This window comes from Bos indicus x Bos taurus, chromosome 19, assembly GCF_003369695.1.
Source record: "Bos indicus x Bos taurus breed Angus x Brahman F1 hybrid chromosome 19, Bos_hybrid_MaternalHap_v2.0, whole genome shotgun sequence".
NCBI classification, from domain to species: domain Eukaryota; kingdom Metazoa; phylum Chordata; class Mammalia; order Artiodactyla; family Bovidae; genus Bos; species Bos indicus x Bos taurus.
Genome location: NC_040094.1, coordinates 42,029,298 through 42,045,889, shown reverse-complemented (window position 1 = coordinate 42,045,889; position 16,592 = coordinate 42,029,298). Strand labels below are relative to the sequence as shown.

Genomic DNA, 16,592 nt, shown 5'->3' with positions numbered 1-16,592 from the left:
GAAAACATTCAATAACACATGAATAATAAAATACTTCATAAGTATTTATAGAATAAAAGCATTAGACATTGTGCATTTGAATTATGAATCTTTTGTTATATTGGAAGGAAAAAACAACTAAAATATATTTCGGAGGTCAAAAAGATGTACATTGACTCATATGTAATATTGACTTTTAAAACTATGATTTGGTATTACTGTATCTGGCACCTTTTTCGTATACAAAGATATCCTTGGGCCAGCTTTCCACCTACAGACTGGACACTGTTAAAAAATCACCCAATTATGAAAAACAACAATTAGCATGCAAGTAATATTTTATTACAGATCGGCATAGTTAAGGCTGAAATGACCTACTAAGTCCTATAAAAGGCCAGCAGAGCTAACTTCCATGGATGGTGTCTTTTGACCTTGCTCCTCTCTGAGAAAGGGTCGTTTGGTGCTGTCGCCATGTCTTTTCGACTTTCTAGTGGATCCAGGCGGCTCTGCTCTCCAGCTGGCAGTGGTCGGCAAACTGGTGGAAGGACAGGCTTCAGGGCAGGAAATGCATGCGGTGGGTTGGGAGCAGGAAGCAGCTTCTCTGGCCCTCTTGGAAGCGTTTCTTCTAGAGGAAGTTTCTCTCATGGTGGTGGAGGGTTGGGAAGTGGTGTCTGTACTGGTTTTCTTGAAAATGAGCATGGCCTCCTCCCTGGGAATGAAAAGGTGACACTGCAGAACCTCAATGACCGCCTGGCATCCTATCTGGACCACGTGTGTACTTTGGAGGAGGCCAACGCTGACCTCGAGCAGAAAATCAAGGGCTGGTATGAGAAATATGGGCCTGGTTCTGGCCGACAACTTGCTTATGACTGTAGTAAATATTTCTCAGTCACTGAAGATCTCAAAAGGCAGGTAAGAAAGATGCATACTACAGGCTTTGGGTGTGCATAACCTTAAAAACGAAGAGTTGATTCATTGGAAAAGACTCTGATGCTGGGAGGGATTGGGGACAGGAGTAAAAGGGGATGACAGAGGATGAGATGGCTGGATGGCATCACCGACTCAATGGACGTGAGTCTGTGTGAACTCTGAGAGATGGTGATGGACAGGGAGGCCTGGCGAGCTATGATTCATGGGGTCGCAAAGAGTCGGACACGACTGAGCAACTGAACTGAACTGAACTGAACCTTAAAAAAATAAAGATGTAATAGAAAACATGCTTAGCAAATTTGTGTGAATTTGCTAACTCTACATTCCCAGTGCTTGGCACACTGCCTGGCAATAAGAATTTGCAGAATTAATTGATGAAAGAGAAATTGTTTCCAAACAGATAGAATTGCTTCATTGATCTTTTATTACCTCATACTTTTTGATGAAGAGTAATAAAACTGTCTGTGATTGGAAAAGTTTACATTTGGCTCTTAAACTCTGGAGAAAATCCAGATTTCTTTAAAATAGGAAAAAATGATACTAAAATAGATGTTTTATGGATTAAGAAGATAAGAATTACAATGAGATCTGGAATCTCCCTTGACTTTTGGACCTAACATTTTGCACCATCTATCCTATTTAGATTATTTCTGTGACTACCTGTAATGCCAGCATTGCTCTACAAAATGAAAATGCCAGACTGACTGCTGATGACTTCAGGCTGAAGTAGGTAAACAAAGTAATTAATTATAATAAGTAAAAATACTACATTGGAGTAAAGAACATAACTTTTGCTTTAAAAACCAACATGGTTTTATAAAGTCAGACTAGATCACTGAAGAGATTAAATGTGCCCTGATATGAAGCTAGCATAAATTTTTTTTTTAACTTTTTAAAAACTTTTTTATATTATATTGGAGTATCACCAGTTAACAATGCTGTGATAGTTTCAGGTGGACAGCAAAGGGACTCAGCCATACACATACATGTATCCATCTCCCTCAAACTTCCCATCCAGGCTGCCACATAACACTGAGCAGAGTTCCCTGTGCTATACAGTAGGTTCTTATTGGTTATCCATTTTAAATATAGTGGTATGTATATGTCGATCCCACACTCCCTAACTATCCCTTCCTCCCATCACTCCCCCCTGACAACCATAAGTTTGTTCTCTAAGTAGGTGAATCTGTTTCTGTTTTGTAAATAAGTTCATTTGTAACATTCTTTTTCAGATTCCACATATGAAGGATGGCATACAATATTTCTCCTTCTCTGCCTAACTTACTTTACTCAAGATGATAATCTCTAGGTCTATCCATGTTGCTGCAAATGGCCTTATTTCATTCTTTTTAATGGCTGTATAATATTCCATCATATATATATGTACCACATCTTCTTTATCTATTTCTCTGCTATGGACATTTAGGTTAAAGCTAGCATAAATTTTAAAGAGTACTTTTCTTCTACTGTTAAGCACATGGGATGCCAAAAGTCAACTCTGAAGAAACAGCTCCAAAATAATATTCATAAATCAATAGGTGTTCCAAAGTGTTTCATCATTTTGCTATCATCATCTGCTTCAGGGGTATGTACTGAACATCAGTATCCTTTAGTATATGAAACGTCTAGAAAAGTCATGCTTTGCACCTACCTATGATTATAGTTCTCAAGCATTTTAATAACCTTCCAGGTATGAAAATGAGCTTGCTCTGAACCAGAGTGTTGAGGCTGACATCAACGGTCTTCACAGAGTTATGGAGGAGCTGACTCTTTGTACAAGTGACCTGGAGATACAATGTGAAGCACTCAGTGAGGAACTGACATGCCTCAAAAAAAATCACCAGGAGGTAAGGAACCCTGGCTTCCTGTGGTATCTGATGCCCTTCCTCAAGTCCACTGTGGATCTCAATCAAAAGTCTACCTTGAACAGATTTGTGATTGCCAGGAGGGAAGGGGGAGAAGGCAGGGATGGGCTGGGAGTTTGAGATTAGCAGAGGCAAACTATTATATACAGGAGAGATAAACAGCAAAGTCCTACTGTATAGCACAGGCAACAATATTCAATACCTTGTGATAAACCATAATGGAAAAGAGTATGAAAAAGAATCTGTAGGTATGTACGTATAACTGAGTTACTTTGTTGTATAGAAGAAATTAACATTGTAAATCAACTCGTGTGTGTGTGTGTGTGTGTGTGTGTGTGTGTGTGAGCTCAGTCATGGCTGACTTTTTGCGACCCCATGGACTATAGCCTGCCAGGCTCCTCTGTCCATGGAATTTTCCAGGCGAGAATACTGAAGGCAATTGCCATTTCCCTCTCCAGGGATCTTCCTGTGCCAGGGATCGAACCCATGTTTCTTACATCTCCTGCACTGGCAGACAGGTTCTTTACCACTAGCGCCACCTGGGAAGCCCAAAATCAACTATACTTTAATAATTTTCTTTAAGTCTACCTTGATGATTAATACAGATAGCTTTTCCAGGAAATGAAAGTCATGCAGGGTGCGGCCGGGGGGAACGTGAATGTGGAGATAAATGCAGCCCCAGGAGTGGACCTCACTGTTCTGTTGAACAACATGAGGGCTGAGTACGAAGACTTGGCAGAACAGAACCGTGAAGATGCCGAGGCCTGGTTTAACGAGAAGGTACATGTAGCAAATCACAGGCCAAGGGTTTGTTCAGGAGACCACCAAGCGGGTCACTAACCTATCTGACAATTACGCTTCAGAGCACATCGCTGCATCAGCAGATTTCTGACGATGCGGGAGCTGCTACGGCAGCCAGAAATGAGCTGATGGAACTGAAGCGCAACCTGCAAACCTTGGAAATAGAACTTCAGTCCCTCATGGCCATGGTTCGTAGGCGTCATCTTGACTTGAATGTGTGTGTATTAAGTAAATACATACATATATATATGTGTGTGTGTGTTGTTGTTTAGTTGCTAAGTCATGTCTGACTCTTGCAACCCCATGGACTATAGCCCACCAAACTCCTCTGTCCATGGGATTCTACAGGCAAGGATACTGGAGTGGGTTGCCATTTCCTTCTCCAAGGGATCTTCCCAACCCAGGGATCAAACCAGCATCTCCTGCATTGACAGGTGGATGCTTTACCACTGAGCCACCTGGGAACCCATATGTATATATGTATATATACTAACATATAACTGAATATATATAACTAATTATATTTCACTAAAATGTATTAAATAGACATGGACATATTATATATCAAGCATTTTTTCTATAAATATTACTTCTGATTCACCAATCCCAAAACTTGAAGAAGGAAAAACAAGAAGCTTTTTCAATGGAGAGCAAAAATTGTTTTAATTTGGCTAATGTTGATTTTCAAGGGGAAAGATTTAGCCCTTGTACAAAATATTTCTTTCCACCTTGAGAATGTTTTTAAAGCATGAACACGTGGTTTATCTGTTACACGTGCAAGCTGTGCTTTGTTCTTCTTTCAGAAACATTCCTACGAATGCTCCTTGGCTGAGACTGAAAGCAATTACTGCCATCAGCTCCAGCAAATCCAAGAGCAGATTGGTGCAACGGAGGACCAACTCCAGCAGATTCGGATGGAAACAGAAGGCCAGAAGCTTGAGCACGAAAGGCTTCTCGATGTCAAAATATTTTTAGAAAAAGAAATTGAAATGTATTGCAAACTAATAGATGGGGAAGGAAGGTAAATATCAACTTGTGAAAAACATGAATCACACATAGGCTGGGTTTTCTCAGTGTATGTGTAAACCAATACTGTATCCTAGAATTTTCTGCTCTGAAGAGCATCACTTAGCAATTTGTTACTGCATCTAAACGACATGAAAACAGGCAGCAAAACCCAATCTCTTAGTATGTAAAGTATCTATACCTAGTACTGTAGAGAATATTTAAATATGGAATACTGAGCAATGCCTAGACTCCAATCCAGGAGGAAAACTGCTTTCTGGGACTGAGCATTGGAGCATATCTCTTACAATAACACACTCTTGTGGCTTCACTGGTTAACCCCCCGTTGTGTTGTTGCTTAGTCACTAAGTCATGTCTGACTCTGAGACCCCATGAACTATAGCCCACCAGGCTCCTCTGTCCATGGGATTTCCCAGGCAAGACTACTGGAGTGGGTTGCCATTTCCTTCTCCAGGGGATCTTGGAGATCTTGGAGATCTCATTTCCTTCAACTAATGTTGAAGCCATATTTGAAACTAGAACTTCAATTGAAACTAGCACTCCAAAACTTTTATTCCCCATTCATAGTTATTTATGAGCTCCCTAATGATAGAAAACTGCAGTAATTTTCTTTTCTCTTCACAGAAAAAGCAAGTCCACATATTGCAAATCAGAAGGGCGTGGGCCCAAAAATTCTGAAAATCAAGTCAAAGGTATAAGAGGGTTGTTTTTTTTTAACTTGGAATAACTCTTTTAAACTCCAGCAGTTGTATTAAATAAGTCACTTATCTGGAAACTAAGTAAAACTGTATATAAGTTTAGTTCTAGTGAATGTAAGGGTAAGGTATCAGCTCTTAACATTCATATTTCATGTTCCTGTAGAACAGATGTAGTCAACTTATGAAATTTCTGAAATGGGAAATCAATTCCCCCAACATTTTTCTTACTTAGAACCTATTATTTCCCCAGTTTCAATGTTTTTCTAGAAAAGCAACTTTATTTTAAACCACAAAAACAGGGCAAGTTGGTATTTAAAACAAGACATTACTTGCTCCAGGCCTATACCTGCCTGATACTTCTTAATGCATGTTTCACTTATGTTTTCAAACACCCATTGTTCTAAAAGATAACAAAGATAGTCTTAGGCCTTGCTAAGCACAGATATTGAGTATTACATCTCAATTTTCAGCAAACTCGCAAACACTGTTTGGGTTTTTTAATATTTTTATTTATTTATTTACTTGACCATGCTGGGTCTTAACTGCAGCATGTGGGATCTAGCTCCCTGACCAGGGATCAAATCCAGGCCCCCTGCATTGAGAGCAGCAGTCTTAGCCATTTTGACCACCAGGGAAGTTCTGCAAACTGTTTTATACGAGCATACCCATTGTGACTAAATACCTTTCCACCTGTTAAGAATGAGTACTAAGCTTGCATTTATTTTATTTTAGACTCAAAAGAAGAAGCTGTTGTCAAAACAGTGGTTGGGGAACTTGATCAGCTTGGCAGTGTCCTCTCACTAAGGGTCCACTCGGTTGAAGAAAAATCCTCAAAAATAAGCAATATTACAATGGAGCAACGACTGCCTTCTAAAGTCCCTCAATGAGGGGAAATGCTCTTTAAAAAAAAAAAAAAAAAGTCTTCTTTTGTAAAATCCTATTGACCAAAACCCCAAGGAAACCATTCAATTCTGTTCTTCAAAATAAAAGGGTTAGAAGATGTTTTCCTTCTCTTCCCTTTCTCAGGTTCTTTGTATGTCATCCTTCCCAGGAATAGGAAACAAATCTTGCTCTGTCTCTGGTTTTTGCTCGCATTTGGTGGAATCTTTATTGCCTCTTCATTAACAAGTTTCTGTTCCAAGTTATTTTTGATAAATTCTGTGCTTTTGAATTTCCACAGTTGGTCTCAATGTCACAGTACTAAGGATATGCTAATAAAACTAAGTGCTTCACTTGTGGTCGTATTTACTCCAGTTCCTGACAGGATGAATTGCAAAGAATGCCAGTCCTAACCTCTGGTCCCAAATCTGTCCCTCATTAACTTTGTAAATGACTGGTTCTCTTTGAGTTTGAGCTGCTATGGATGTAATAGAAAATGATACTGATTGAGCTTTATTCGGTAAAGCATCTGCATACAATGCGGGAGACCCGGGTTCAGATCCCTGGGTTGGGAAGATCCCCTGGAGAAGGAAATGGCAATCCACTCCAGGACTATTGCCTGGAAAATCCCATGGACAGAGGAGCCTGGTAGGCTACAGCCCATGGGGTTGCAAATAGTCCGACAGGACTGAGCGACTTTACTTTCACTTTCTTTTCTTTAGAATGCAGGGGTGATCGGCTAATGTTAGTTTGTTACTCTCGATAGCTGTTTTCCATTTTGCACTTAGTTACTTATTGACTGGGGTGGTTCTCAATCTTACTCATATCCTCCTACACATAAGATCCTGCCTGATAGACTAACCAAGTTATTTCAGACAGTGCAGCTGGGTCTAGACAGCAACAAAGTTCTAGGATATAAAAGTTTATTTCATATGAGTGATGAGGCAGAGAGCTCTGCAATAACCTAGATTTCCAATGTGAATGACAAAGGCTGCTTTGGCTTTTTTTTGAGGGGGGAGGGGGAGGATTGGTTTGTTTGACTGCACTGTGTTAGTCGCAGCACATGGGATCCAGTTCCCTAATCAGGGATCAAACCCAGGCCCCCTGCACTGGGAGCTTAGAGTCTTACCCCTGGATCACCAGGGAAGTCTCTCACTAAAGGGTTTTAACCAACTGGTATATATACCATGTGGAATTTAAAGTGTCTCACATTCAGTTTAGTTCAGTCGCTCAGCCGTGTCTGACTCTTCGTGACCCCATGAATCGCAGCACGCCAGGCCTCCCTGCCCATCACCAACTCCCAGAGTTCACTCAGACTCACGTCCATCGAGTCAGTGATGCCATCCAGCCATCTCATCCTCTGGTGTCCCCTTCTCCTCCTGCCCCCAATCCCTCCCAGCATCAGAGTCTTTTCCAATGAGTCAACTCTTCGCATCAGGTGGCCAAAGTACTGGAGCTTCAGCTTCAGCATCCTTCCCTCCAAAGAGATCCCAGGGCTGATCTCCTTCAGAATGGACTGGTTGGATCTCCTTGCAGTCCAAGGGACTCTCAAGAGTCTTCTCCAACACCACAGTTCAAAAGCATCAATTCTTCGGCGCTCAACTCTCACATCCATACATGACCACAGGAAAAACCATAGCCTTGACTAGACGGACCTTTGTTGGCAAAGTAATGTCTCTGCTTTTGAATATGCTATCTATGTTGGTCATAACTTTCCTTCCAAGGAGTAAGCGTCTTTTAATTTCATGGCTTCAGTCACCATCTGCAGTGATTTTGGAGCCCAAAAAATAAAGTCTGACACTGTTTCCACTGTTTCCCCATCTATTTCCCATGAAGTGATGGGACCGGATGCCATGATCTTCGTTTTCTGAATGTTGAGCTTTAAGCCAACTTTTTCACTCTCCTCTTTCACTTTCATCAAAAAGCTCTTTAGTTCCTCTTCACTTTCTGCCATAAGGGTGGTGTCATCTGCATATCTGAAGTTATTGATATTTCTCAACTGCAACATATCTAGGTGCTAAGCCACACTAAGGTTGCATCCCCAGGTCTCAAAGATCATTTTGATTGCTATGTTTCCTACTCCCACATAAGTAGTTGACCTCTGCCCCAGCATAGTTCTTGAACTGTAGCTACAGCTAGACGTTACCTTTTTCATGATCTTCTTCTGATGAAGGGCTCCAATTTTGGTAATGGAAGTCATAAGTTCAATGGTGTAGAGTTGGATTGGGTTAGGTTAAAAGTACTTTGATGGTACAGGGAAGGAAGTGCGAGGGGGGTTCAGGATGGGGAACACATGTACACCCGTGGTGGATTCATGTTGATGTATGGCAAAACCAATACAATATTGTAAAGAAATTAGCCTCCAATTAAAATAAATAAATTAATATTTTAAAAATAAATAAATAAAAGTACTTTCAATTGCAGGACCATAATACCGCTTACTCTTTGGAGGGACAGTTATGACCAACCTAGATAGCATATTAAATAGCAGAGATGTTACTTTGCCAACAAAGGTCCATCTAGTCAAGGCTATGGTTTTTCCAGTGGTCATGTATGGATGTGAGAGTTGGACTGTGAAGAAGGCTGAGCGCCGAAGAATTGATGCTTTTGAACTGTGGTGCTGGAGAAGACTCTTGAGAGTCCCTTGGACTATAAGGAGATCCAACCAGTCCATCCTAAAGGAGACCAGTTCTAGGTATTCATTGGAAGGACTGATGCTGAGGCTGAAGCTCCAGTACTTTGGCCACCTCATGTGAAGAGTTGACTCATTGGAAAAGACTCTGATGCTGGAGGGATTGGGGGCAGGAGAAAGGGACGACAGAGGATGAGATGTCTGGATGGCATCACCGACTCAATGCACATGAGTTTGGGTGAACTCAGGGAGTTGGTAATGGACAGGGAGGTCTGGCGTGCTGCGATTCATGGGGTCGCAAAGAGTCGGACACGACTGAGCAACTGAACTGAACTGAATTGAATACCGATGTCTTACATTTATGGACTGTGCTTTAATCTTTCTTTCTGTGAATTCACCATTTTGATCTTCATAAAGGCTTATAAGATAAGTGTTTTTATTATTTTTATTTACATAAAAGGCATAAACATTCAAATAAATTAAGCAATTTCCCCAGAGTTACACAGATGATGGGCGGTGGGGGATAGATTCAAATTCAGATCTCCCTTTCTTCCTCGCTGACCAGAGTCTTAATTGACCAGGAAAAAATCAATAACTTCCCCCAAGCACATTCTATTTCACACTAAGTTTCCATTGCCATCCAGGAATGTCCATCATCAACAGATTCTTGTGTGCATAGATGTATTCTTTTCCTCTCTGTTCACCACCCATCTCCAGCTCCTTTCCAGCAGCAACCTTCTCTGTCTCCATATTTATTAAGTCCTGGTCACTAGATATCCTCTCTCTTAGGCTGCAAGCTACTTCATTATGTCTTGTTACCATCTCATTCTGACTAGCAGGGTCATCCAGAGGCTCCATCTTCTAGGAACTGGAGGACTAGAGCCACAACTACAGCTCTCTCAAGACACCTGGCTAATTCACCATCTTAATACCACAATGTTGGACCCTCTTTGTCTGCGACCACCAGTGCTAGTCACTCCTTGTTCTAAAGAGTGTTCTTCTTTCCAAAAACAAAATCTAACTTCCATTTTTCTATATCCACTCTTTCCTATTTAGATAAAAAGACTTGTCTCTCTAAACAAGACAGATTTATATTTAATACAAACTTAAGTTATGATCCCAAAATGCATGGTTTTAGCTAATAGTTCTGGAAAGCATAAGTATGAGGGCTGGAAAACTTAAGTACTCATCCACATTTCTAAGAATTCAGTCTTAGTGAAAAAAAAAGGTAAAACACTGATATCAATAGTTAACAAATCTCCAAAACTTTCATTCAGTTCAGTTCAGTTCAGTCGCTCAGTCATATCTGACTCTGCAACCCCATGGACTGCAGCATGCCAGGCTTCCCTGTCCATCACCAACTCCTGGAGTTCACTCAAACTCACGTCCATTGAGTCGGTGATGCCATCCAGCCATCTCATCCTCTGTCATCCCCTTCTCCTCCTGCCTTCAATCTTTCCCAGCATCAGGGTCTTTTCAAAAGAGTCAGTTCTTTGCATCAGGTGGCCAAAGTATGGGAGTTTCAGCTTCAGCATCAGTCCTTCCAGTGAATATTCAGGACTGATTTCTTTCAGGATGGACTGGTTGGATCTCCTTGCAGTCCAAGGGATTCTCAAGAGTCTTCTCCAACACCACAGTTCAAAAGCATCAATTCTTCGGTGCTCAGCTTTCTTTAAAGTCCAACTCTCACATCCATACATGACCACTGGAAAAACCATAGCCTTGAGCAGACGGCCTTTGTCGGCAAAATAACGTCTTGCTTTTTAATAAGCTGTCTAGGTTTGTCATAATTTTCTTTCAAGGAACAAGCATCTTTTAATTTCATGGCTGCAGTCACCAACTGCAGTGATTTTGGAGCCCAAGAAAATAAAGTCTCTCACTGTTTCCATTGTTTTCCCATCTATTTGCCATGAAGTGATGGGACTGGATGCCATGATCTTAGTTTTCTGAATGTTGAGTTTTAAGCCAACTTTTTCCCTCTCCTCTTTCACTTTCATCAAGAGGCTCTTTAGTTCTTCTTCACTTTCTGCCATAAGGGTGGTGTCATCTGCATATCTGAGGTTATCATATTTATCCCAGCAATCTTGATTCCAGCTTGTGCTTCTTCCAGCCCAGCGTTTCTCATGATGTACTCTGCATATAAGTTAACTAAGCAGGGTGACAATATACAGCCTTGACGTACTCCTTTCCCAATTTGGAACCAGTCTGTTATTCAGTATCCAGTTCTAAAACTTTCATTGGGCACTCTTAATTGTAAACAACCAAACCTTGTCCAGCATCCATCATCCAGACCTTGGCTAACAGAATATGTCCTAGACATTTCACCATCAGGCCCTTGGAAACAAATATTTTACAGAACAGGCTGAGAAGGTACTGCCTTGAAAAATCAGGACCAATGAGAGCTCATGGCCTCTGGAGTAAAACTCAGCATGGAGGAACCAGGCAGGATCTCCCTCCTCAGTCCTACAAGGACAGCAAAAACACAGACAGGCAAGATACAGTTTTGTGCTATATTAGAACTTTCTGAGAACATCTGAAAGGCCCTATTTTGTCTCCGATTCAGATATTTCAGATGTTCCCTGAGCCCCAAGGGCTGATGCAAGAGTCATAGTCTTGAATGTGACCAATTTGAGGCTACACCCAACCATGGTACAGCCAGAGTACTGCCATCTTCTTTCCGAAAACACACCATACTGAACATGTAGGTTCTTCTTCCTCCCCATACCCCATTTAAGAATGAAAAATGTATAAAACCAAAAAGATAGAAAAAAATAAGAGAAGAAACAAAGGTGGATTTTTTTTTTTTTTTTTTGGAAGAAAGGAAGTGGCAGAAGAAGCCTCAATAACAACAACAAAATGCATGTTCCTGGAACTAGTCAACTTCATAAAATCCAAGAGAGATTCAAGGCTCAGAAGAACCAGGTTATGATGGAGGACTGGGCTGAAGGATGAAGCTGAGGGCACAGTGACTGACAGAGGAGGAAGTACCATGATACTAATGACACATACCCTTCAAGAGCCCTCATTAGCACAAGGCACAAAGGGGGCCCTAGAATTAGGTTTATATGGCCACTTTTTGTAAAATTTGCAAAACTAAAATAATTTACCCCAATTAGTGAAATCTGCTGTCTGTTTCCATGCCAACGTCCCTTCCATCATCAGTTTCCCTCAGATCTGGTGGTGTTTGGATATCCACAAGCATTCTGAGGGCCATTCTAAGATAAAGGGACCATTGTTATTATCCAAATGTAACATCTGAGAGGGAGCAAAAGGTGCTGTTAATCAGGCGCACTAGTAGGCATGAACTGATCTGTTGTAGGCATATGAATATAGAGTCACTTTAAGTGGAGAAAAAATTCAGTTGCACATGGTGGGATATATTTATGAGGTTTTCATCATTTCCATGGGTGGCTTCTAGCAGAATCCCACTGCCCTGATGAGCTGACTCAAACGTGAATGCATTTCAGTTGTCTTATGCTAAGTGAAAGAAGTCAGACTTAGGGATACATACTGTATGATTCCATTCACATGACATTCTGGAATAGGCAAAACTATAGACATAGAAAATTGATCAGTGTTTTTCTGGAGCTGGGGCTGTGGGGATAGGCTGATGACAAAGGGGTACAAAGGAATTGGGGGATGAGTAACAGAACTTTCTATATCTTGATTGTAGTGAGTGTTACATGACTATGAATTTGTCAAAACTCATAGAGTATGCTTAAAGAATGAATTTTATTATACATACATTAAACCTCAACAAATCTGGCTAAAATGAACTAACAAAAAGCTTTAAGAATTCTACCTTAAAGAAAAATGAAAACATGTCTGGCATTATTAATAACAGCAAAAAGTAGGAAACAATCTGAAAGTTCCTAAATAAGATAGTGGTTAAACAAATTACTTAATATTAGGTTTGGCCCTGAGTAACAATAACAAAATAACATGACTTTACACAGATAGAAGTTTGTTTCTCTCATACATAAAAATTCAAAAGTAGGCTAATCAGGGCTGTGGATGGTAGCTTTGTGCCTCAGGGCATCCTCTGGGACCCATATTCCTTTCAGTTTTCCACTCAGCCATACCCAGGATATGGTGCCAGCTCACAGTCCAAGACGACCCTCCAACCCTCATACGCAGCCATCACACCCTGAACCAGGATGGAGGAAATGGAGAAGACAGGACAAAAGATGTGTGTCTGCTTTCTCTTAAAGTTTTCTAGAACTTGCCACATATACTGCTTACATCATCAGTTCCGTTCAGTTCAGTCACTCAGTCGTGTCCAACTCTTTGAGACCCCATGAATCGCAGCACACCAGGCCTCCCTGTCCATCATATCAGCTACTTAATTGCATTGCCACAGCTGGCTGCAAAGAAAGCTAGAGATAGTAGTCTTTCTTGTGGAGAGCTATTGCCCAGCTAAAATTGAGGGTCAGCCAACGGTTTCATCCACATTGGGCACCCATCCATGCACTAAAGTATATTATGCAACGTGAACAAAACAAGTTACAGAACAACACATTTAACACTTAAGACTCACAGATAGCGTGTGTATTTTTACATGCTGTGTATGTGTGCAAATGAATAGAAATCCATTTGGAAGGGTGAAAACATCTGAATGGGTAAACTGCAGTTTCCTGAGAAAGCAGGGAAGACAAAAGAGAGGGGAAGGTAAGGAAGGACTTTAACATTTTATTCTATAGATACTGCTATGTTTGTTTCTATCAAGAATATTTTCCTGTTGTTTTATGGCAGAAACTAACACAACGTCAAAAAGCAATTATCCTCCAATTTTAAAAAAAAATCATATATTCATGCAGAGAGTAGAATGGTGTTGCCAGGGACTGGAGAATGGAGGAAAAAGGGTACATAATTTTACTTAAAAGATGAATTAATTCTGAGGATCTAATGTGTAGCATAATGACTAAAGTTAATTATACTGTTAATTATACTGAATACTTGAAATTTGCCAAGAGAGCAGATATTACATGTTCTCACCAAAAAGAAAAAAAAAGGTAACCATATGAGGTGATAAATGCATTTACTAACTTGATTGTGAGAATAATTTCTCACAATTGTAATACAATTCTGTAATACTGTATTACAATTTATGCATTACAGTTTTGTCAGTTGGTTCTCAATAAAACTGGGAAAATTAATAAATAAAAGCTGGGGGATGGGAATTTCCTGGAGATCCAATAGCTATGACTCCATGCTTCCATGATCAAAGGTCCAGGTTCAATTCCTGGTCAGGGAACTAAGATCCTGTGTACTGCACAACCAAAAAAATAAAATTTTTAAACTGGGGCGAGGGGAAACAGACTGTAGTAAAGTCGATCAAACGCACTACACAGATATCAATTGCATTTCTTAGTACAATTTGTCCAGAAAGCATGATTCTAAAAGATATCTTTAGCAATATTAGATAAGTATCTGGAAATAGTTCTTTAAAAAGGATGCAAAAGCATATTATGAAGAAATCTGTACCTTTTCACTGAAGAACATTAAGGAAGACCTAAATAAATGGAAAGAATATTCAACTTTTTGGATAGACATACACAATATCACAGAGATGTCAATTTTCTTCAAATAGCTTTATGGATTCCAAGCAAATTTGGGCTATTATTGTATTTGAGAATCAGGCTTTAAATTTTATATGAAAGAAAAATACAGAAGGAATATTTGACTTGATGGCAAATAAGAACAAAGGAATACTTGCCTTACCAGATACCAAGTTATATTATGGAGCAACGGTAACCAAAACAGTATGTTTCTGCACCAGACCAAAAAATAGTAACAGTTGAATCCCCACCTAAACAAAGCTTTATTGAGGACTTTGATTTCCTGACTTATTGAGGCACTGGACAGTTTCTTTATGACAATATGGCATGGCATTGCAGGAGAGGGTGACACTATTCTGCACACAGTGCTGAAATCATTATCCATATTGGAAAAGTGAAATTTGATTATATACCACAGAATATACAAAAATTATTCCAAACTACCAAAGCCTTAAATGTGAAAGGCAAAATGTTTCGAGTATATTACCGGAAGACACTTTTATGACATTGTAGAGTTAATCACTTCCTTAAGTTAGATAAAATAATCACAGTCGAAAAATGAAGAGTGATGTGTGTGTGTGTGTGCTTAGTCACTCCATCATGTCCAACTCTTAATTCAACCTATTTAAAAATAAGACGATAATGAGTCAATATTCAGAATATAAAACAAACTCCTACAACTTAACCAAAAAAAAAAAAATCCAGCATGGTATTTTAAGTGGGCAAGGACTTAAGTAGACATTTCTCCAGAGAAGATATGTAAATGGCCAACAAGGACATGAAAAGCTGCCCAACATCACTAATCATTAGGGAAATGCAAATCAAAATTACAATGAGATACCCCCTGATAAGGTTACTATCAAAAAAAGGAAATAACAAATGTTTGTGATGATGTGGAGAAATTAAAATCCTTGTGCACTATGTATGGAAATATAAAATAGTGCAGCACTATGGAAAATAGTACAGTATTTCTTCAAAAAATTAAAAATAAAATTTCCATATGATCTAGTAATTCTACTTTGGGGTATGTTTCCATGAAAAGGGTACGCAAAGACTGGAACAGATATGTATATATCCATGTTCATAGTTGCATTATACACTATCTAAAATAGCTAAAAAGTGGATGCAACCCAAGTGGCCACTGACTGATGAATGGATAAACAAAATACATGCAATGGAACATTATTCAGGCTTAGAAAGAGAGGAAAATCTGATACATGCTGCCACGTGGATGAACTCTGAAGACATTTTGCTAAGTGAAACAAGCCAGTCACAAAAGGACAAATAATGTAGGATTCTACTTAACACAAGTGTCAGAACAATGACTGGCACATAGTAGGTTCTAAATGAATGAAGGAATTAACCCATATTTTCACAACAGCCTCACATAATAAATATTCATGGAAATTTTGTCCATAGGCCAATTTCCAGATTTTTTTCCCCCAAATTGACATAATATTTAGAGTTTTCAATGAATACGTGGGAATCCACATCTAGAAAGTAGCTTACTGATGACTTTCACCTAAGCGAAACCACCACGAAGTAGAAACAGGTGAAATATTTCTTTCCAGATTTTTGCTTCAAATTTTGCAAGGTCAGGAAATAAGTTAATGTCCTTCCAAACTCCCACAACCCATAACAGCAATTAGGGGTGTGTTCCTAATTACCAAAATGGATGTGAGAAGACAACTATACCCAGACATAAGTACATGTCAACAAAACACCCTGCATGTCAGCCAAAATGGAAATTAACTTCCTACCAGAAACAGCAGCAACAGTTGAGGAGAAAAGTCAGTGGTTGAAGATCCAAGCTGTGGAAATAATGATTGCTGTCCTGTCCTCTATTTATGTGGAAAGAACTGTAAAAACAGAAGCAGTAAAAGTCTCAGAAACATCAAAATCTACCTTGGCCTAACAGCCCAAAACCATGACGCCAGATTTTTATTCAGTGGTGGACTGGTGAGTTTTTATCTTCTAAGGAGGGAAGTGAGGAATGACTCACTCACAATTTTAAAATGTAATAAGGAACCTGAAATTGCTCCACCCAGACCCATTTCTCAGATAACCACCAACCTGGGGGCAACTGCCTTCCTACAGAAATGAGCCAGGCAAAGTTAGATACTAATTAGGAAAATTCATCTAATTAAGCTAACTTGCTGAGGCTGGCAAGCGGTGTTTAACTCTATGTAGGCAGAATTTCATCCAGACACACTTGAGCATTGTC

The 16,592-nt window shown here is 39.7% G+C and overlaps 1 protein-coding gene across 1 annotated transcript; it reads left to right on the top strand.

Annotated features, from left to right (window-relative positions):
* Positions 1-429: 429 nt before the first annotated feature.
* On the top strand, positions 430-6,531 carry KRT26 (keratin 26). The gene is made up of 8 exons (XM_027519376.1): positions 430-891; positions 1,553-1,635; positions 2,600-2,756; positions 3,393-3,554; positions 3,638-3,763; positions 4,379-4,596; positions 5,226-5,293; positions 6,032-6,531. Exons 1-8 carry the CDS (start codon positions 451-453, stop codon positions 6,184-6,186), a joined length of 1,410 nt encoding a protein of 469 aa, XP_027375177.1. The 5' UTR covers positions 430-450; the 3' UTR covers positions 6,187-6,531.
* Positions 6,532-16,592: the final 10,061 nt, after the last annotated feature.